The following is a 23,773-nucleotide window of genomic DNA, read 5'->3' as shown; positions in this document are numbered from 1 at the left end:
AACTTGATGAGGTAACTGTACCTGCTCCCTTATTGGAAAGTAGTTCATCACAGAAACCGGTTTCTGTGACACCTACACCAATTAGTGAGGAAGTTAATGATGATGATCATGAAACTTCAGATCAAGTTGTTACTGAACCTCGTAGGTCAACCAGAGTAAGATCCGCACCAGAGTGGTACGGTAATCCTGTTCTGGAGGTTATGTTACTAGACCATGACGAACCTACGAACTATGAAGAAGCGATGGTGAGCCCAGATTCCGCAAAATGGCTTGAGGCCATGAAATCTGAGATGGGATCCATGTATGAGAACAAAGTGTGGACTTTGGTTGACTTGCCCGATGATCGGCAAGCCATTGAGAATAAATGGATCTTCAAGAAGAAGACTGACGCTGACGGTAATGTTACTGTCTATAAAGCTCGACTTGTTGCGAAAGGTTTTCGACAAGTTCAAGGGATTGACAACGATGAGACTTTCTCACCCGTAGCGATGCTTAAGTCTGTCCGAATCATGTTAGCAATTGCCGCATTTTATGATTATGAAATTTGGCAAATGGATGTCAAAACTGCATTCCTGAATGGATTTCTGGAAGAAGAGTTGTATATGATGCAACCGGAAGGTTTTGTCGATCCAAAGGAGCTAACAAAGTGTGCAAGCTCCAGCGATCCATTTATGGACTGGTGCAAGCCTCTCGGAGTTGGAATAAACGCTTTGATAGTGTGATCAAAGCATTTGGTTTTATACAGACTTTTGGAGAAGCCTGTATTTACAAGAAAGTGCGTGGAAGCTCCGTAGCATTTCTGAAATTATATGTGGATGACATATTACTGATTGGAAATGATATAGAATTTTTGGATAGCATAAAAGGATACTTGAATAAGAGTTTTTCAATGAAGGACCTCGGTGAAGCTGCTTATATATTGGGCATCAAAATCTATAGAGATAGATCAAGATGCTTAATTGGACTTTCACAAAGCACATACCTTGACAAAGTTTTGAAGAAGTTCAAAATGGATCAAGCAAAATTGAGTAAGACTCAATGCCCGACCACTTCAGAAGATAGAGAGAAGATGAAAGATGTTCCCTATGCTTCAGACATAGGCTCTATCATGTATGCAATGCTGTGTGCCAGACCTGATGTGTGCCTTGCTATAAGTTTAGCAGGGAGGTACCAAAGTAATCCAGGAGTGGATCACTGGACAGCGGTCAAGAACATCCTGAAATACCTGAAGAGGACTAAGGATATGTTTCTCGTTTATGGAGGTGACAAAGAGCTAGTCGTAAATGGTTACGTCGATGCAAGCTTTGACACTGATATGGATGATTCTAAATCGCAAACCGGATACGTGTTTACATTGAACGATGGAGCTGTCAGTTGGTGCAGTTCTAAAGAAAGCGTTGTGGCGGGATCTACGTGTGAAGCAGAGTACATAGCTGCTTCGGAAGCAGCAAATGAAGGAGTCCGGATGAAGGAGTTCATATCCGATGTAGGTGTCATACCTAGTGCATCGGGTCCAATGAAAATCTTTTGTGACAATACTGGTGCAATTCCCTTGGCAAAGGAATCCAGATTTCACAAGAGAACCAAGCACATCAAGAGACACTTCAATTCCATCCGGGATCTAGTCCAGGTGGGAGACATAGAAATTTGCAAGATACATACAGATCTGAATGTTGCAGACCCGTTGACTAAGCCTCTTCCACGAGCAAAACATGATCAGCACCAAGGCTCCATGGGTGTTAGAATCATTACTGTGTAATCTATATTATTGACTCTTGTGGAAGTGGGAGACTGAAGGAAATATGCCCTAGAGGCAATAATAAAGTTATTATTTATTTCCTTATATCATGATAAATGTTTATTATTCATGCTAGAATTGTATTAACCGGAAACATAATACTTGTGTGAATACATAGACAAACAGAGTGTCACTAGTATGCCTCTACTTGACTAGCTCGTTGATCAAAGATGGTTATGTTTCCTAGCCATTGACATGAGTTGTCATTTGATTAACGGGATCACATCATTAGGAGAATGATGTGATTGACTTGACCCATTCCGTTAGCTTAGCACACGATCGTTTAGTATTCTGCTATTGCTTTCTTCATGACTTATACATGTTCCTATGACTATGAGATTATGCAACTCCCGTTTACCGGAGGAACACTTTGTGTGCTACCAAACGTCACAACGTAACTGGGTGATTATAAAGGTGCTCTACAGGTGTCTCCAAAGGTACTTGTTGGGTTGGCGTATTTCGAGATTAGGATTTGTCACTCCGATTGTCGGAGAGGTATCTCTGGGCCCACTCAGTAATGCACATCACTTAAGCCTTGCAAGCATTGCAAATAATGAGTTAGTTGCGGGATGATGTATTACGGAACGAGTAAAGAGACTTGCCGGTAACGAGATTGAACTAGGTATTGAGATACCGACGATCGAATCTCGGGCAAGTAACATACCGATGACAAAGGGAACAACGTATGTTGTTATGCGGTTTGACCGATAAAGATCTTCGTAGAATATGTGGGAGCCAATATGAGCATGCAGGTTCCGCTATTGGTTACTGGCCGAAGACGTGTCTCGGTCATGTCTACATAGTTCTCGAACCCGTAGGGTCCGCACGCTTAAAGTTTCGATGACAGTTATATTATGAGTTTATATGTTTTGATGTACCTAAGGTAGTTCGGAGTCCCGGATGTGATCACGGACATGACGAGGAGTCTCAAAATGGTTGAGACATGAAGATTGATATATTGGACGACTATATTCGGACACCGGAATGGTTCCGGGGGTTATTGGATATATACCAGAGTACCGGGGGTTACCGGAACCCCCCCCCGGGGGGGGGGGGGTTTAATGGGCCTACATGGGCCTTAGTGGAGAAGAGGAGGGGCGGCCAGGGCAGGCCGCGCGCCCCCTCCCCCTCTAGTCCGAATTGGACAAGGAGGGGGGGTGGTGCCCCCCTTTCCTTCCTCTCTCCCTCCTCCTTCCCCCCTTCTCCTAATCCAACAAGGAAGGGAGGGAGTCCTACTCCCGGTGGGAGTAGGACTCCTCCTGGCACGCCTCCTCCTGGCCGGCCGCCTCTCCCCCCTTGCTCCTTTATATACGGGGGCAGGGGCACCCCATAGACACAACAATTGATCATTGATCTTTTAGCCGTGTGCGGTGCCCCCCTCCACCATAGTCCACCTCGATAATATCGTAGCGGTGCTTAGGCGAAGCCCTGCGTCGGTAGAACATCATCATCGTCACCACGCCGTCGTGCTGACAAAACTCTCCATCAACACTCGGCTGGATCAGAGTTCGAGGGACGTCATCGAGCTGAACGTGTGTTGAACTCAGAGGTGTCGTGCGTTCGGTACTTGATCGGTCGGATCGTGAAGACGTACACCTACATCAACCGCGTTGTGCTAACGCTTCCGCTTTCGGTCTACGAGGGTACGTGGACACACTCTCCCCTCTCGTTGCTATGCATCACCATGATCTTGCGTGTGCGTAGGATGTTTTTTGAAATTACTACGTTCCCCAACACGCCGATCATCGGGCAAGTCAATCAAAGTCCATACTTTGTTCTCGTACATGGATCCCATCTTAGATTTTATGGCCTCAAGCCATTTCGCGGAATCTGGGCTCATCATCGCTTCATCATAGTTCGTAGGTTCATCATGGTCTATTAACATGACTTCCAGAACATGATTATTGTACCACTCTGGTGCGGATCGTACTCTGGTTGACCTACGAGGTTCGGTAGTAACTTGATCCGAAGTTTCATGATCATTATCATTAGCTTCCTCACTTAGTTGGTGTAGGCATCACTGGAACTGATTTCTATGATGAACTACTTTCTAATTCGAGAGAAGGTACAATTACCTTATCAAGTTCTACTTTCCTCCCACTCACTTCTTTCGAGAGAAACTCCTTCTCTAGAAAGGATCCATTCTTAGCAACAAATATCCTGCCTTCAGATCTGTGATAGAAGGTGTACCCAATAGTCTCCTTTGGGTATCCTATGAAGACACATTTCTCCGATTTGGGTTGGAGCTTATCAGGTTGAAACTTTTTCACATAAGCATCGCCGCCCCAAACTTTAAGAAACGACAGCTTAGGTTTCTTGCCAAACCACAGTTCATATGGTGTCGTCTCAACAGATTTAGATGGTGCCGTATTTAACGTGAATGCAGTTGTCTCTAATGCATAACCCCAAAACGATAGCGGTAAATCAGTAAGAGACATCATAGATCGCACCATATCTAATAAAGTGCGGTCACGATGTTCGTACACACCATTACGCTGTGGTGTTCCGGATGGCGTGAGTTGCAAAACTATTCCGCATTGTTTCAAATGAAGACCAAACTCGTAGCTCTAATATTCTCCTCTACGATCAGATCGTGGAAACTTTATTTTCTTGTTACGATGATTTTCTACTTCACTCTGAAATTCTTTGAACTTTTCAAATGTTTCAGACTTATGTTTCATTAAGTAGATATACCCATATCTACTCAAATCATCTGTGAAGGTCAGAAAATAACGATACCCGCCTCGAGCCTCAACACTCATCGGACCACATACATCAGTATGTATTATTTCCAATAAGTCAGTTGCTCGCTCCATTGTTCCGGAGAACGGAGTTTTAGTCATCTTGCCCATGGTTCGCAAGCATCAAGTGATTCATAATCAAGTGATTCCAAAAACCCATCAGCATGGAGTTTCTTCATGCGCTTTACACCAATATGACCTAAACGGCAGTGCCACAAATAAGTTGCACTATCATTATTAACTTTGCATCCTTTGGCTTCAATATTTATGAATATGTGTATCACTATGATTGAGATTCAATAAACCATTTATATTGAGTGTATGACCATAGAAGGTTTTATTCATGTAAATAGAACAATAATTATTCTTTGACTTAAATGAATAACGGTATTGCAATAAACATGATCCAATCATATTCATGCTCAACGCAAACACCAAATAACATTTATTTTAGGTTCAACACTAATCCCGAAGGTAAAGGGAGTGTGCGATGGTGATCTTATCAACCTTGGAATCACTTCCAAGACACATCATCACCTCGCCCTTAACTAGTCTCTATTTATTTTGCAACTCCCGTTTCGAGTTACTACTCTTAGCAACTGAACCAGTATCAAATACTGAGGGGTTGCTATAAACACTAGTAAAATACACATCAATAACATGTATATCAAATATACCTTTGTTCACTTTGCCATCCTTCTTATCCGCCAAGTATCTAGGGCAGTTCCACTTCTAGTGACCATTTCCTTTGCAGTAGAAGCATTCAATTTCAGTCTTGGGTCTAGCTTTGGGATTCTTCATGGGAGTGGCAACTTGCTTGCCATTCTTTCTTGAAGTTTCCTTTCTTTTCCTTTGCTCTTTTACTTGAAACTAGTGGTCTTGTCAACCATCAACACTTGATGCTTTTTCTTGATTTCTACCTTTGCTAATCTTAGCATCGCGAAGAGCTCAGGAATCGTTTTTGTCATCCCTTGCATATTATAGTTCATCACGAAGTTCTAGTAGCTTGCTGATAGTGACTAGAGAATACTATCCATCACTATATTATCTGGAAGATTAACTCCCACTTGATTCAGGCAATTGTAGTACCCAGACAATCTGAGCACATGCTCACTGGTTGAGCTATTCTCCTCCATCTTGTAGGCAAAGTACTGTCAGAGGTCTCATACCTCTTGACACGGGCATGAGTATGAAATACCAGTTTCAACTCTTGGAACATCTTATATGCTCCGTGGCGTTCAAAACGTTTTTTTTAATCCTGGTTCTAAGCCGTATAGCATGGTGCACTAAACTATCAAGTAGTCATCATACTGAGCTTTGTCAAACGTTCATAACATCTGTATCTGCTCCTGCAATAGGTCTGTCACCTAGCGGTGCATCAAGGACATAATTCTTTTGTGCAGCAATGAGGATAATCCTCTGATCACGGACCAAGTCCGCATCATTGCTACTATCAACTTTCAACTTATTTTTCTCTAGGAACATATCAAAATTAAACGGGGAGCTACATCGCGAGCTATTGATCTACAACATAGATATGCAAATACTATCAGGACTAAGTTCATGATAAATTAAAGTTTAATTAATCATATTACTTTAAGAACTCCCACTTAGATAGACATCCCTCTAATCATCTAAGTGATCACGTGATCCATATCAACTAAACCATGTCCGATCATCACGTGAGATGGAGTAGTTTTCATTGTTGAACATCACTCATATCTACTATATGATTCACGCTCGACCTTTCGGTCTCAGTGTTCCGAGGCCATATCTGCATATGCTAGGCTCGTCAAGTTTAACCCGAGTATTCTGCGTGTGCAAAACTGGCTTGCACCCGTTGTATGTGAACGTAGAGCTTATCACACCCGATCATCACATAGTGTCTCGGCTCGACGAACTGTCGCAACGGTGCATACTCAGGGAGAACACTTATACCTTGAAATTTAGTGAGAGATCATCTTATAATGCTACCACCGTACTAAGCAAAATAAGATGCATAAAGGATAAACATCACATGCAATCAATATAAGTGATATGATATGGCCATCATCATCTTGTGCCTTTGATCTCCATCTCCAAAGCACCGTCATGATCACCATCGTCACCGGCTTGACACCTTGATCTCCATCGAAGCATCGTTATCGTCTCGCCAACTATTGCTTCTACGACTATCGCTACCGCTTAGTGATAAAGTAAAGCAATTACATGGCGATTGAATTTCATACAACAAAGCGACAACCATAAGGCTCCTGCCAGTTACCGATAACGGTTACAAAACATGATCATCTCATACAACAATTTATATCACATCACGTCTTGACCATATCACATCACAACATGCACTGCAAAAACAAGTTAGACGTCCTCTACTTTGTTGTCACAAGTTTTACGTGGCTGCTACGGGCTTAGCAAGAACCGTTCTTACCTACGCATCAAAACCACAACGATTTTTCGTCAAGTATGCAGTTTTAACCTTCAACAAGGACCGGGCGTAGCCACACTTGATTCAACTAAAGTTGGAGAAACAGACACGCACTAGCCACCTCTGTGTGAAGCACGTCGTTAGAACTAGTCTCACGTAAGCGTACGCGTAATGTCGGTCTCGGCCGCTTCATCCAACAATACCGCCAAATCAAAGTATGACATGCTGGTAAGCAGTATGACTAGTATCGCCCACAACTCGTTGTGTTCTACTCGTGCATATAACATCTACGCATAGACCTGGCTCGGATGCCACTGTTGGGGAACGTAGTATTTCAAAAAAATTCCTACGATCACGCAAGATCTATCTAGGAGAAGCATAGAAACGAGCGGGGAGAGTGTGTCCACGTACCCCCGTAGACCGAAAGTGGAAGCGTTATGACAACGCGGTTGATGTAGTCATACGTCTTCACGATCGATCCTAGCACCAAAGGAACGGCACCTCCACGATTTGCACACGTTCAGCTCGGTGACGTCCCACGAACTCTAGATCCAACTGAGGTCGAGGGAGAGTTTCGTTAGCACGACGGCGTGATGACGGTGATGATGAAGTTACCGACGCAGGGCTTCGCCTAAGCACTACAACGATATGACCGAGGTGGAAATCTGTGGAGGGAGGCACCGCACATGACTAAGACAAATCTTGGAGTGCCTTTGGGGTGCCCCCTTCCCACGTATATAAAGGAGGGAGGAAGAGGAGGCCGGCCCTAGAAGGGGCGCGCCAAAGGGGGGAGTCCTAGGATTCGGCCCCCCCTTTCCTATTCCAACTAGGAGAAGGAAGGGAAGGAGAAAGAGGGGAGAAGGAAGGAGGGGGCGCCGCCCCCTCCTAGTCCAATTCGGACCAGCCCATGGGGGGGCGCGTGGACACCCCTTGAGGCCCTTCTCTCCTTTCCCGTATGGCCCATTAAGGCCCACTACTTCCCCCGGCGAATTCCCGTAACTCTCCGGTACTCCGAAAAATACCCGAATAACTCGGAACCTTTCCGATATCCGAATATAGCCTTCCAATATATCAATCTTTACCTCTCGACCATTTTAAGACTCCTCGTCATGTCCGTGATCTCATCCGGGACCCCGAACAAACTTCGGTCATCAAATCACATAACTCATAATACAAATCGTCATCGAACGTTAAGCGTGCGGACCCTACGGGTTCGAGAACTATGTAGACATGACCGAGACACATCTCCGGTCAATAACCAATAGCAGAACCTGGATGCTCATATTGGCTCCTACATATTCTACGGAGATCTTTATCGGTCAAACCGCATAACAACATACATTGTTCCCTTTGTCATCGGTATGTTACTTGCCCGAGATTCGATTGCTGGTATCATCATACCTAGTTCAATCTCGTTACCGGCAAGTCTCTTTACTCGTTCTGTAATGCATCATCCCGCAACTAACTCATTAGTCACATTGCTTGCAAGGCTTATAGTGATGTGCATTACCGAGAGGGCCCAGAGATACCTCTCCGATACACGGAGTGACAAATCCTAATCTCGATCTATGCCAACCCAACAAACACCTTCGGAGACACCTGTAGAGCATCTTTATAATCACTCAGTTACGTTGTGACGTTTGATAGCACGCTAAGTGTTCCTCCGGTATTCGTGAGTTGCATAATCTCATAGTCATAGGAACACGTATAAGTCATGAAGAAAGCAATAGCAATAAACTAAACGATCATAGTGCTAAGTTAACGGATGGGTCAAGTCAATCACATCATTCTCTAATGATGTGATCCCGTTCATCAAATGACAACACATGTCTATGGCTAGGAAACTTAACCATCTTTGATTAACGAGCTAGTCAAAGTAGAGGCATATTAGTGACACTCTGTTTGTCTATGTATTCACACATGTACTAAGTTTTCGGTTAATACAATTCTAGCATGAATAATAAACATTTATCATGATATAAGGAAATAAATCATAACTTTATTATTGCCTCTAGGGTATATTTCTTCATTATCGTGAAAGCAGAGTTATTTGAAAGTGTCTAGGACCGGACCAAGGAGGAATCGTCTGAGGCAAGCGTAATAAAGACTTATATTATGGAGAAGATTAAAAGTGCCATATTTCAACTGAAAGATGAAAAATGTGTTCATGAAAGCGCCAAAGTTCACAAGACCTCTAATAAACAGTATGTCAAGCTTGGTGGTAAAGGACTGAAGGTCATTAAAGAAAATGGAGAAAGAGTTATGGAAGGAGTGTCAAATAGTTTCTTTGTGCAGCACCCGCTGAGAGTGATTACCTTTTTCTAAAGATGCTATATACTCCTACAACAATACATTTGATATGAGAGTACCAGTTTTATTACTTTTGCTATTTTCGAACTTTCCAGGCAAGAAAAGCAAAGAGGAGTTGTCACAAGGTTCGTGCTACAAAAGATGTAAATTGCATCTTGATATGGTCTTGACGCACCGAGGTTATAACAAATATGGTTATTTGACGTGCAGAACAGGAAGACAGAACTCCCCAAGTGTAAGGGCATGCACCAGCGTTGACAAGACGAACTTATCTTATGCTGTGCATGCCATTTAGAGCAGATAAAAAAATGTATCATGCAACGGATTACCTCTTAGTGTTATATCTGACAATTAATGTTTTCAACTCCTAAATTTTTGTAGGATGAGTTGGGAGAGAAAGAAATGAGAATATAAAGGCTCACTTTCTCCTAGCTAAGAGATGGTATCTTAGCAAGGAAGATAAGACAATTCTATCTATTGCACGCACTTATATCAATATCATCTCTTAGCTCTATATTTTCTAGTTTAGTACTATTCTCCTATATTGAGAGTTGAAAACGTTAATTGTCAGATATAACTTTTTTTAGCAGTCAACGGGGGCGATCGCCCACCTGAACTCATTTTTGTATTAATAAAAGACAGCGGATCGGTGATTACATAGCTCAACGGAGCAGAGAGAGAGAGAGAGAGAGAGAGAGAGAGAGAGAAGGGGGAATCAGCTACAGATAGATTCACACCACAGCAGCAACGGGGCACAGTCAACGCGGGAGCGGGGGCCGGACGACCCACAATCGGAGGTGCTCCCGGACCGAATGCCGCAAGTCAAGATCGGAGCTCCGAATGTTATCAAACACCATCCGGTTTCGGGTCTTCCAAACAACCCAAAGGACACAACACATCGTCGTGCTTAGAAGCGGACGAGCCCAGGAGGGATGGCAGGCGGTGAAGGCACGCCAAACAAATTCAGCACAACAATCGATGGGCATACTGTGGCGGCCGAGAACGCGCTCCCACATCGGATACAAGTGGGGACACTCATCAGATATTGTCTGCCTCTTTACATCAGTTTAAACTTTTGGAGCCACTGGCTACAACATGAATTCTGTATGGTATCCCAGGTAAGAAGTCTTGAGTTGAAAACGCTGCGAAACGCAGTATCTTGAACGAACCTAACCAGGGCCCCCATCGGCTAAGCCCGCGCAACACGCCCGGAAAGGCGATCGATATAAAACGACGTGCCCGGCCACGCCAGGGAGCGTGCGAGGCGAGCGAGGGATCCATCGTCCGAGGCGCGAACTCTACCCAGCGCGCAACTTTTAACTTCCCCTACCCACACGAGCTCCAGCCGAGCCGCGAAACGCACGACTGCTCTCCTCTTCTCGGGCGAACCGAATCCCCCACTCTCGCCCCCCACGTTCTCCGAGCGCAGTTGCTCGCTCGCGTGGGCGCGCGCGGCGGGCGGCGGCGCACGGACGGAGGCTTGCGGCGAAGGCAAGCCAGCTAGCGAAGCGTCGGCCCCCGCCCGATCGATTCCCGGCCGGGCCTCTCTCTCCCCGATCGCAACCGACCGACCGATCGATCAGGCTCCTATCCTTGGGCCGTACCACGTCGCCGAACGAGGCCGGCCGGCCATGGCAGTGGCGGCGGCACCAGCGGCGGCGTCCTCCGTCGGCCCCGACCCGTCGTCCTCGTCCGTGGCGCACCGGCGCCGCCTCACCGACGTCGAGCGGCCGGACGCCGACGGCTGCGGCAGGCACCGCGGGGTCCGGGCGCTGTTCTCCGTGAGGAGGAGCTACGGCAAGAGGGCGTCGTCCGTGGTCGACCAGGCGTGGGTGCGCAACGCGGTGGCGTCGCTGCTGGGCCTCCTCGTCCTCGTCGGGCTCCTCGGCTCGCACCGGGCCGTCGGCGGCGGCGACGGCGACGGCGGGAGGCTGCTGCGGAGGGTGGACGGGGAGGCGCTGGGCTGGCGGGAGGAGAACCTGACGGCCCTCGCTCGCCGGTCGCCCGACACGCCGGTAAGTGCTGCGTCTCGCCGCTGCCCGCTCGGCTCATTGCCGCCAAGTTCGTTGCAAAAAGGCAAGCTAAGAACCAGAGTACACATGTGTAGACACCGCATGCACTAAAGTAGTTAGCACTTTTGGTTTTGTTAAAACGGGAAAGCTCGGACGAATTCCGTTTGGGAACGCGCCGTGCGTGCATGGGGCCAAAAACGGGTGGGAAATCGTCGCCGAACGGCGGAGCCAGAGGCGTGCCCAGGTCTTCGTCTCCGTCTCCGTGCGTGTGTGCGCACGCAAGAGAAGAGAAGAGAATTCGAGGAGTTTCTTGGCGGGCGTTCAGCTCAGCTCAGGTCGTAGCAGTAGCCTAGTTGTATTCTTGCCGTAGAATCATACTCCCTCCGATTTCTAAATATAAACCCTTTTAGAGATTTCAAATATAAACCCTTTTAGAGATTTCAGTACGTACAACATACTGATATATATACACGTATTTTAAAATGTAGATTCACTCATTTTGCTCCGCATGTAGTTCATATTAAAATCTTTAAAAGGGCTTATATTTAGGAACGGAGCGAGTTCGAAGCAAGTAGACCGAGTAGTACAAAATACCCTTCGCAGCTTCGAGGGGAAGCGTCCCCGTCCGTGTCTCTGTCGACGGATGAATGCTGAGTGCCCCTTCTTTTCGTTTCGTCTGTGGTGCGGCCGTATACCTGTATTCTCATCCACATCGCTATTTCTTCTTTTTCCTGCGTATTCATGATTGGTGGTCACCCCGCTGGAAAATTCAACTCATTCTGGGTAGAGTAGTGGCTCCCTGTGGTTTAAGGCCATGGGTGATGTCGATGCTCAAGTTGAGGTTCCCAGAACCGGGATTCGCTCGCTTGCAACGACACTTGTAGAAACACACCGTCAATTTCTACCGCCGCGGTACTCCCTCCGATCAGAAATAAGTGCCGTGGTTTTACTTCAAATTTGAACTAAAACCACGACACTTATTTCCGATCGGAGGGAGTAGTGGAAAGCGGTTTTAAAACCAAAAAAAGGGCCATGGGGATTCAAGATAGAAATGACCAGCAGAGGCTCTGAGTTCTGCAGATGAACAAAATTACTAGAGGTTCCTAGCTTTGCTTAGTCTACAAAACTTCTACATAAGCTTCTAGGAAAAGAGAATTCGAGTGCTGCATTCTCTCCGGTCTCACATCAATCAATCCTATCCCCACGAAGTGCTACAATAGTGCTTCTGTGACTGGAAACACTCGCACAAAAGAGTTCCCCGCTGATTGGACAGTACGAAACGTGGCTCGCTGCCTGTGTTACACGCTGATTAAAGCGTCCTTATACCTGAAAATGATGTAGCAGAATGGGTGTCAGTCAGATACCGATGTTCATTCTCTAGAAAAAAGAAGATACTGATGTTCCTAGCGGCGATCCAGACCGTCTAGTTTTGCTTAGCTAGCTTTCCTTCTTACATGAAAAGCAAACACTTGTTCAAATGATATGATCAGCTAGCTATGTAGTACTGAGGTTCAGTGACAACACAAACAGATTCCCAAGATATGGACGATGCCAGCTAGCGAGGGTTACAGCAAATGCATCGAACGCCCGAGAAACCACCGCAGTAAGTCCCCACTTCCACATCCAATAGTTTGAACTAACGACCTTCAACCTTCAAAGTTAATACTACCCTGAAATGAGCGTGTAAACTTGACCAAAATTGCTATGCTCCTTTCGCAGGAACAAACAATGCAACAGCTGGCTATATTATGGTTGATGCCAATGGTGGACTGAACCAGATGAGAATGGGAGTGAGTGCACATTCATGTTTTTCTTCCAGAAAGACTAAATTTAGAGTCTGAAGATGCCTTTCAGTATTTCACTTACATTTGTTTGAAATCATCCTCCCAGATAAGCGATATGGTTGCAGTTGCTAAGCTCATGAATGCGACACTAGTAATCCCTACACTGGATCACAGATCATTTTGGACCGATCCAAGGTGCTTCTCTTCACCACAATAACGAGGATCCTATCAAACTATTCCAGTGACTGATGTTTTTGGTTTTGGCATGCAGTGATTTCGAAGATATATTTGATGTGGAGCATTTCAAGAAAACTCTAGAGAATGATATTGTGATTGTGGACTCCTTGCCGCCAGCTTACAGAAGGTCGAAACTCTATATGAGGGCACCATCTTCCTGGTCCAGGGTATGAACAAACTACTCCAGGAACTACTCAAGTTGACATTGTAGTTGCTTACAAATAAGGACAGTTCTATGGCTGAACGATGATGGATTTCTAGTTCCTTTTTGCAGGCTTCTTACTACAGAGCTTTCACGAGGACACTAAAGAAGGTCAAAGTTGTTAGATTCACACATACAGATTCACGAATTGTCAACAACGGTCTTGCTCCTCATATCCAACAACTCCGCTGCCGAACGAATTACGAGGCACTAAAATACAAGAAAGAAATTGAAGATCTAGGTAATACTCTAGTTGATAGACTGAGGAATGGGTCCAACCATTATATCGCACTTCATTTAAGGTGACCGCAACTGCACATGTTTAATAAATCTAATATCATTTCGCTGCAGAGGAATATGTAGCTCAGTAATATATTTGTTTTCCTTATCAACTCACAGATATGAGAAGGACATGCTCTCATTTACTGGCTGCAGCCATAATCTAACACGTCAGGAGGCAGAGGAGCTGAGAGAAATGAGACTCAAGGTGCGGCACTGGAAAGAAAAGGAAATTAACAGCAAGGAGAGGCGACTTCAAGGAGGCTGCCCTATGACTCCTCGTGAAGCAGCTCTTTTTCTTAAAGCTATGGGCTATCCTTCCACGACAAATATCTACATTGTAGCAGGTGAAATATATGGTGGGCATAGCATGGACGAATTAAAGGCCGCATATCCAAATGTCTACACACATTATAGTCTAGCAACAGTAGATGAATTAGAGCCCCTCAAGCCGTACCAAAACAGATTAGCTGCAGTGGACTACAATGTAGCCCTCCAGAGTGATGTTTTTGTGTATACATATGACGGAAATATGGCCAAAGCAGTACAGGGTCATAGAAGATTTGAAGGATTCCGGACAACCATTAACCCTGACAGGTACATTCATGGGAATGCTGCTATAAGTTATTAGTACATCTCAACTCTAAGTGCTAATTCTTTAACTGTTTACAGGCAGAAGCTTGTGGAGCTCATTGACAAGCTTGATGAGGGTACAATTACTTGGAACGACTTTCAAAGCAAAGTGAAAACACATCATGAAAACAGACTTGGAGGTCCATATCAGAGGTTGTCTGGTCAAAGTCCCAGGCAAGAGGAGCATTTTTATGCAAATCCTCTCCCAGGGTGCTTGTGCAAAAAAACACAAAGGATTTAGCGACATGGACTTACTCTAAAGAGGTGGGGACTGGGGATATTTCAGCCCTCTTCGCTGCATGTGAGATGTGAAATGGAAATAGGTAGACATCTCTTAGGATGATTGAGATAAACCAAATAGTGCAACTCCTAGTAATCTGACAGCAACATACCACAGATTATTTTCCAGACTATGTATGCAATACTCGTTCTTGCATATGGAGGTGGGAAAGAGAGGTTCACTAATTGTCCTCCGAGAAGTGCATTTTCAACAAATTGGTTATTCAAGTGTACGATGGATCGGAAGACAAAGAGATTTCGAGTAGTTTCAGAGGACATATGTACAACAGAGGATAGGATTAGCAAGACAGAAGACTTTCGATACATGTTTGTACTTCGTTTATACTGTGAATGTACAGTCTTTGCTCTCTTTTTTAAAATTTTGTATTCATTTAGGAAGTATCGACTTTATTCAGGATGGATTTGTGTATATGCAATATTTATCAGCTACAGACCAAGTTGTAACCGGCAAGTGATGAATAATAATAAGAAGAAAATAACCTTGTTCATTACTTCATTTGATGTATTCTTTCCTTTAGCTGCTATTGAAATGATTGAATTCTGTTGTAGCATTTTTTGTCTATCATCAGATATATTGCAGGTAGTTCCTCGCATTAAACTTCTATATTCCTCTGTGGCTTGCTGTGTGGCATATCAGTTATGCTTAGTGGGTAGGCATTAAACATAAAAAAGTAAAAAAGAGGTGGCTTTAACAGTAGCATATAAGGCATCACTATGTATTTGATATACAATAAAAAATCACCAGGCAATATAAGTCTTTCTTGACAGGCACATTTTCCTACTGAAGTTTACATTTGTTATGATAGAAATTGGATGATAAAATAATATCTGATAAACTGGTAGACAAAGGTACCTGTCAACTTTTGTGGTAAAATAGTATCCCTGTTCACTTCTGCTGCACCACTCATGAACCACGCTCGCAAAATAAGTTTCTGCCTCCTTCATCAGAAATGATTTACTAGTTCACCAATCACCACATAGAAGGCACATATACTTGCTCCTTCAAGTTCTGGGTAGCACTTTCAGTGGGGAACCCTCGCACGGCACCAATAGTCCACTGCGAAATGATACCAGCAGCAACAGCAAATCTGAGCTCCCTCTCCAATGTATCCTGGTCCTCATACATCTCAGGGCAAGTTGTCAACTTCCTAATAGCAGCAGCAACAATAGCATCACCAGAACCTGTCCGGTCAGTTGTGGTCGGAGTTATGAGTGCATCCTCCGTTCCAACCACACAGCCATGAAACTTGGGTGTGTAGTAGTGGATACGAAGTGTTCCATAGGTCACCAGCAAGAGTTTTATTCCATCATGCCAAATCGGAGCAATTTCTTCAGGGGTATAGTGGTAGTACTGTGGCCAGTTCCTTGTTAGATGGAACCCATCCAAATAATACTGAGGCGGGGTGGCTCGCTTATATTCGTAATACTTGTGATCGAGGAGGAATTCAAGCTCATCCCTTGACACCTCTATGATATCAGCCTCCTTCCATGCCCTATTTATGAACTCTTTTGTCTCATCCCTTGACCTCCACAAAGGCAATGGCAAATTGAGATCAAAGAATATCTTGCTTCCAAATTTCTTGGACAGCTCAATGGTTCTGAAGAGCGTGTCGTGCATTGACGGCGTCAGCAGTACTTCAGAATTGAAATGCAACATTTTCGCCTGTGCAATTATCACATATTAGATCTGAAATTCATTCTGTGCTTATAACAAATATGGTATATAATGCAGTTTCTCGCCTATGGAGACGGCATCAAACTAAATCTTTTACCACAAAGAACACGCACTCACCTCTTTCAGCACATCTGCATTGATCTCGTCCTTGTGGAGCGAGTCCTCGGCAGAGCTCTTCACCGTCTCGGCCACCAGACATGTCCCGCCCTCGCCGTCCTCTCTGTCCTGGAACGCCACCTTCATCCGGGCGATGGCTGTGGACGCGGCGCCGTCAAACCTGATGGCGCGGGTCTGCACCCGCTCGCGGTTCATGCGGTACACGAGCTCGTGGCCGAAGTCGTCGTCGCCGACCTTGCCAAGCACCGCGGCGCGGCCGCCGAGCCGGGTGAGCGCGATGGCGACGTTGCTCGAGGCGCTCCCCGGCGAGCGCGCGAACTCGGGCGGCTCCCACTGCAGGTGCAGCCAGGTGGAGTACTGGTCGGGGTGCATCTGCTGGTCCGACACCCGCACCGTCGGCACGAACTCCCACCGCGGCGCCCCGAAGCAGCACACCAGCGGCGGCCACTCGTACGGCAAATCCGCCCCGTCGTCGCCGTCGCTTCCCGCGTCCTCCTCGCGGGCCGCGCTCCGAGGCTCCTCCGCGTGGGCCTCCTCCTCCTCCTCCTCCTGCTTCTTGGCTTCCTGCTTTGGGGACTTCTTGGTCCGGCGGGTCTTCGGCTTCGCAGCCGGCTCCTCCTCGCCCTCTGAGTCGGAGTCCTGCCCCGCCTTCTTGGTCTTGCGCCTCGTCGCCTTCGCCTTGGGCGGCGACGAGCCCGGCTCCGACGCCTTCTTCCGCCCGCGGCGTGGGGTGGGTTTAGGAGGGGGTTCCGGCGCCGCGCCGCCGTTGGGCGAGCAGCGGAGGAGGCGGGTCCGGAGGAGGCTGGGGTGTAGAGGTCCGAAAGGGCGATGGGCCTTGGGCGCTAGAGGTTGCAGGAGGAGGAACGGGGAGGCGGCGGCCATGGCCATTGCCCCTCTCTTCTTCGCGGAATTCGTCGCCGGTGAACAGGAGGGGGGAGAAGCTAGTGTTCGACTCTATCCAGTGCGACCCGGTAAGGGTTTAGCGACCGTTAACATCGTTGGGTTGCTCCTTAACGGGCGAAGTGGATCTGACCAGTTGTCACAAGTTGTCAACCCCCTGGGCGCGCCCTGTAGAGCCTCAGAGCATCTTTAGTAGTACCCTAAACTCCCAAATCTGTAAAAATAACTGTTTTTTTTTTACAGTTTTGACAGAAGAAAGTGCGTAGACTAGACCCCTTTAATCCTTAGACCCTTAAAAATTTTTAGAGGCCCAACCCGGAAACACATCTCCAACCTGTAGAAGTGAGGGTTTGGGAGGAAAACAGAGGTCGACCTGCAATCGTAGCAACGACGCGCGGGAGGGAAGTTTCATCCTCCCCAACCTCCGCCGCCGCCGCGCGGATCCGGCCGCCCGCCCGCCGCCGTCCCCGCCATCCCGCCGGCGCCTCACGCCTCGGCCGCGTCCATCCCCGGCCCCGGACGGCCGCGCCTCCTCCTCTCCGCGCGGATCGCCGCCCCTGCCCGCCCTCCGCCCCGCCGCGGTCTTCCCCGGCCCCGGCCGCCACGCGTCCTCCCCGCCGCGTCCTCCCCAACCCGCCTCGGCCGCGCCCCCCGCCACGCCTCGGCCTCCGCCCCGCCGCGTCCTCCCCAACCCACCTCTGCCGCGCCCCCTGCCCGCCTCGGCCTCCGCCCCGCCGTCCTCGCCCGGCGGCGCCGTCCACGCCACGCCTCGGCCGCGCCCCGCGCCGCCGCCTCGGCCTCTGCTCCGCCTCGGCCGCGCCCGAAGGTATGTTAATTGTTTTCTTTTTTGTTTCATTTTCTTTATTGTTTCAATTTGTAGCACTAAATATTGAATGCCTTTTGTAGATGGAGATGAACACCGATGACGTTGCCACGGACTCGTTTTCCGATTCGTCGGTTTGGTCGTCATCCGACGATTCGGACATTGACGAGTTGTTGCAAGACGACGACGTCGAGACGATGAGCCTCATCGTCGACGTGCAAGCGATTGAAGACCGCGCGAAGCTGATGGATCAGAGGAGAGGGTCGAAGATGGGGCGAGTCACCATCTATCGGAACCGCGCTCTTGGGCACGAGCATTTGATGCAAGACTACTTCGACGAGGTACCTACATACCCTCCCCGCCTCTTCCGCAGAAGGTACCGAATGCGCCGTAGTCTTTTTGTGAAGATTGTCATCGATTGTGAGGCGGACTCCCATTATTTCAAGCGTCGTAGATCCGCCGCCGGTATCATGGGGTTTAGTGCATACCAAAAGATATCGGCGGCAATGCGGGTACTCGCCTATGGCATACCCGCGGACTATACCGACGAGTATCTTCGCATTGGACAAGATACAACCACAGAGTCCTCCGTAGGTTTGCAAAGTTGGTTATCAAGTTGTATGGTGAGAAGTATCTTCGAGCACCAAACGAGGAAGATACAAAGAGACTGATGGAAATCAATGAAAAAAGGGGATGGCCAGGGATGCTAGGTAGTCTTGATTGCATGCATTGGACATGGAAAAATTGCCCAAAGGCATGGCACGGCATGTATTGCGGTAAAAGCCGTGATGCTACCATTGTGCTTGAGGCCGTAGCATCGGAGGACACATGGATTTGGCATGCATTCTTTGGGTTGCCGGGAACACTCAATGATATCAATGTCCTCAATAGATCTCCTTTGTTCAAAAGATTAATTTCTGGGGATGCTCCAGCTTGCAACTACAAAATCATGGACAATGAGTACTCAATGGAATACTATCTCACCGATGGCATCTATCCCGAATGGGCAACTCTTGTGAAGTCCATCAAGGAGAAAAATGGGGTGCCCTTAACAAGAAAAGAGGCTCATTTCACCAAGGCACAAGAGGCAGCCCGCAAGGATATTGAGAGAGCTTTCGGTGTTTTGCAAGCAAGGTTTGCCATAGTTCGGGGTCCAGCTCGGTTTTGGGACAAAAAAACCTTGGTGAACATCATGAAATGTTGTGTGATTCTACACAACATGATCCTAGAGGATGAGAGAGGGTTAAACCTCCCTTGTTTCTATGACAATGTTGGTACCCGTGTGCAACCGGAAAGAAACCCTTCTCGCATACACACTTTTCTTCAAGCACATCGTGAGATTGAGGATGCAACCACTCATGGTCGGCTCCGGGATGATCTAGTAGAGCACCACTGGCAGTTGGATGGGCGGCGCATTGGCCCATGATGTATCTTTGTTTTACTTTTCTATGTCCTATTTGATTCGAACAATTATTGTAATTTGCTCAAACATTGTTGTAATAATTTGAATGATTATTGTTTTATTCGGTGGTGTAATGATAACTAGAATGATTATTGTTTTATGTCAAATGTGATGGAATTTGTGATATGTCATATGATGAAATGTGTGATATGTGAAATGACAGTTTTAAAGGTTGGGGTTGATGCAAAGACTAGAACCCTCAAATCCAACCCTTAAAGTAGTTTAGAGGTTGGGTTTGAGGGTTCTAGTCTTTGCCCCTGTTTTACCCTTAAAAGTGCCAAAAACTGGCACTTCTCAACTCTTAAAACTGCTTTTAAGGGTTTGAGGGTTCTACTAGACCTGCTCTTAGAGCATCTACAGCCAAGGACCTGTAAATCCGGTCCTCAAACGCCCACAGACGCTGGTACTAACCGGACACTTCTCAAATCATGTCGTCCACATCCGTGTATCTAAGGCTAGCCATAGTGGAGGTAACATAAGTAGTATCATGCACTTGGGACTCACAACCATGCTTATGTGACAGACAATTAAAGAAGAGAGAAATGGTTATAGTAATATAGGTAGATACCGTAACATAATAAATATGATGCTACTATGTGTCATGCATGGCAATAAATGAGACCATCTATGATACTAATCTATGATACTATGCACTATAAAGGTAGTAACATAGACTAGTAACATATGCATGTTACTAGTCTAAGTTACTCCCCACTATGATCAACCTAATATCCGGTACCTCATTCCATACTAAGCATGTAACGTAGATAAAAACAACGTAAATCATCACACAAACATAGAATCGGAGATAAAAATGCACATTCCGATCACCAAAAGATCACCGACGGATGTTCAAAAGACCATATTCCACATAAACGACGGACAAGTCTAAACTTCTTCTTTTTTTATAAAAGAGAGATCATCTCTCCTATTTCCATTACTAGAAATCACCAAGTCTTACAAGAGAACCAAAAGAAAGTAGCCTACTCTTCTAAACCGCGCATCTTCAGCTCACTCCAGAAGAAAAAGGGAAGGAGCCACCCCTCCCCCCCTCCAAACTTTCCCTACAGCAACCCAAAGATCTAAGGCCGGGCTCAAACTAAGGTCCGGCACCAGTAGCATATCATTACATAGTATCAACCATAAGGGAAGGTTTTATGCATAATTCCGTATTACCAGGACAAGTTTAAACAAGATTACTAAAAACTTGAAACTGAAGATAGAGACGCCGGAGCTTCACCACTTCCTCGCCGGTCCTTTACCCTTTCGGTCACCAGCGTTGTTGTAGGAGTCGGCGGCTGGTGGAAGATCGTCCGAGTCGGCGGACGAGTCCACCCCGTGGAGAGATGAAACAGAGGGTCAAGTCCACCCCGTGGCCACTTCTTTCAGTTTACCAATTTATCACACACTAGAACTCCTTGCTCCCAATTGTTAGGTATGTGGTTTAGTTTCTTTGAATGTTTGATACGTCTCCAACGTATCTATAATTTTGTATTGTTCCATGTTGTTATTTATGATTCTTGGATATTTTATATTCATTTTATAGCAACTTTATATCATTTTTGGGACTAACCTATTGACATAGTGCCTAGTGCCAGTTGTTGTTTTTGCTTGTTTTTTACTTTGCAGAATATCAGTACCAAACGGAGTCCAAAAGCAGCGAAACTTTTTGGAGATTTTTTCTGGACCAGAAGACACCTTGCGGGCCAAGAAAGTGCCAGAGGGGAGGCCCGTGGGGAGCACAACCCAACAGGGCATGCCCAGGGGGGTTGTGCCCCCCACATAGCCCCCCTGCACCGCCTCTTCGCCCTATAAATCCCCAAATATTCCAGAAACCCTAGGAGAGTCGACGAAACACAATTCCAGCCGCCGCAAGTTCCAGAACCACAAGATCCAATCTAACACCATCACGAAGGGGTTCATCATCCTCATTGGTGCCTCTCCGATGATGCGTGAGTAGTCCACCATAGACCTAAGGGTCCGTAGGCAGTAGCTAGATGGCTTCCTCTCTCTCTTTTGATTCTCAATACAATGGTCTCTTAAAGATCTATTTGATGTAACTCTTTTTGCGGTGTGTTTGTTGGGATCCGATGAACTTTGAGTTTATAATCATATCTATATCCATGAATATTATTTGAGTCTTCTTTGATCTCTTATATGCATGATTATTTATAGCCTCGTATTTCTTCATCGAATCTTTGGTTTAGTTAGGCCAACTGATCGATTTTTCTTGCCATGGGAAGAGGTGCTTTGTGATGGGTTCAATCTTGCGGTGTTCTTTCCCAGTGACAGAAGGGGCAGGAAGACACGCATGTATCGTTGCTATTAAGGATAACAATATGGAGGCTATCCTTGCATGAATAGATCTCGTGTACATCATGTCATCGTTCTTATTGCATTACTCCGTTTCTCCATGAACTTAATACACTAGATGCATGCTGGATAGCGGTCGATATGTGGAGTAATAGTAGTAGATGCAAGTGAAGGAAATATGCCCTAGAGGCAATAATAAAGATGTTATTTATATTTCCTTATATCATAATAAATGTTTATTATTCATGCTAGAATTGTATTAACCGGAAACTTGATACATGTGTGAATACATAGACAAAACAGAATGTCCCTAGTATGCCTCTACTTGACTAGCTCGTTAAATCAAAGATGGTTAAGTTTCCTGACCATAGACATGTGTTGTCATTTGATGAACGGGATCACATCATTAGGAGAATGATGTGATGGACAAGACCCATCCGTTAGCTTAGCATTATGATCATTAAGTTGCTATTGCTTTCTTCCTGACTTATACATATTCCTCTGACTATGAAATTATGCAACTCCCGAATACCGGAGGAACACCTTGTGTGCTATCAAACGTCACAAAACTGGGTGATTATAAAGATGCTCTACAGGTGTCTCCGAAGGTGTTTGTTGGGTTGGCATAGATCAAGAATAGGATTTGTCACTCCGTGTATCGGAGAGGTATCTCTGGGCCCTCTCGGTAATGCACATCACTATAAGCCTTGCAAGCAATGTGACTAACGAGTTAGTTACAGGATGATGCATTACAGAACGAGTAAAGAGACTAGCCGGTAATGAGATTGAACTAGGTATGATGATACCGACGATCGAATCTCGGGCAAGTAACATACCGATGACAAAGGGAACAACGTATGTTGTTATGCGGTTTGACCGATAAAGATCTTCGTAGAATATGTAGGAGCCAATACGAGCATCCAGGTTCCGCTATTGGTTATTGACGGGAGATGTGTCTCGGTCATGTCTACATAGTTCTCGAACCCGTAGGGTCCGCACGCTTAACGTTCGATGACGATTTGTATTATGAGTTATGTGACCGAAGTTTGTTCGGAGTCTCGGATGAGATCACGGACATGACGAGGAGTCTCGAAATGGTCGAGAGGTAAAGATTCATATATTGGAAGGCTATATTCGGACATCGGAAAGGTTCCAAGTGATTCGGGTGTTTTTCGGAGTACCGGGGAGTTACGAGAATTCACCGGGAGAAGTATGGGCCTTATTGGGCCATACGGGAAAAGAGGAGGCGGGCCAAGGGGAGGTGGCGCCCCCCCCCCCATGGGTCCGAATTGGACTAGAGGAAGGGGGCGACGCCCCCCTTGCCTTTTCCTACTCCCTCTCTCTTTCCCTCTTTCCTTTTGTCCTACTCCAAAAAGGAAAGGGATTCCTACTAGGACTTGGAAGTCCTAGTAGGACTCCATACTCTTGGCGCGCCCCTAGAGGGCCGGCCTCTCTCCCTCCCTCCTTTATATACGTGGGAGGGGGTGATACGTCTCCATCGTATCTACTTTTCCAAACACTTTTGCCCTTGTTTTGGACTCTAACTTGCATGATTTGGATGGAACTAACCCGGACTGACGCTGTTTCCAGCAGAATTGCCATGGTGTTATTTTTGTGCAGAAATAAAAGTTCTCGGAATGACCTGAAACTTCACGGAGAATATTTTTGGAATTAATAAAAAATACTGGCGAAAGGATCAAGGCCAGGGGGCCCACACCCTGTCCACGAGGGTGGGGGGGCGCCTACCCCCCTGGGCGCGCCC

The 23,773-nt window shown here is 46.3% G+C and overlaps 2 protein-coding genes across 2 annotated transcripts; one reads left to right on the top strand and one right to left on the bottom strand.

Moving 5' to 3' along the window:
- Positions 1–10,395: 10,395 nt before the first annotated feature.
- LOC123079769 (O-fucosyltransferase 19) lies at positions 10,396–15,217 on the top strand. Its single transcript, XM_044502571.1, has 8 exons — positions 10,396–11,289; positions 12,817–12,889; positions 13,006–13,076; positions 13,177–13,265; positions 13,342–13,474; positions 13,582–13,811; positions 13,909–14,385; positions 14,461–15,217. Exons 1-8 carry the CDS (start codon positions 10,906–10,908, stop codon positions 14,660–14,662), a joined length of 1,659 nt encoding a protein of 552 aa, XP_044358506.1. The 5' UTR covers positions 10,396–10,905; the 3' UTR covers positions 14,663–15,217.
- Positions 12,326–17,503, bottom strand: LOC123079770 (fructokinase-like 1, chloroplastic). The gene is made up of 3 exons (XM_044502572.1): positions 16,514–17,503; positions 15,575–16,384; positions 12,326–12,612 (listed from the first exon to the last, which is right to left on the bottom strand). Exons 1-2 carry the CDS (start codon positions 17,399–17,401, stop codon positions 15,692–15,694), a joined length of 1,581 nt encoding a protein of 526 aa, XP_044358507.1. The 5' UTR covers positions 17,402–17,503; the 3' UTR covers positions 12,326–12,612; positions 15,575–15,691.
- Between the last annotated feature and the right edge of the window lie 6,270 nt (positions 17,504–23,773).

This window comes from Triticum aestivum, chromosome 3D (genome assembly GCF_018294505.1).
Source record: "Triticum aestivum cultivar Chinese Spring chromosome 3D, IWGSC CS RefSeq v2.1, whole genome shotgun sequence".
In the NCBI taxonomy this organism is placed as follows: domain Eukaryota; kingdom Viridiplantae; phylum Streptophyta; class Magnoliopsida; order Poales; family Poaceae; genus Triticum; species Triticum aestivum.
The sequence above is the reverse complement of the archived record's forward strand: the minus strand, read 5'-3'. Positions and strand labels throughout refer to the sequence as shown.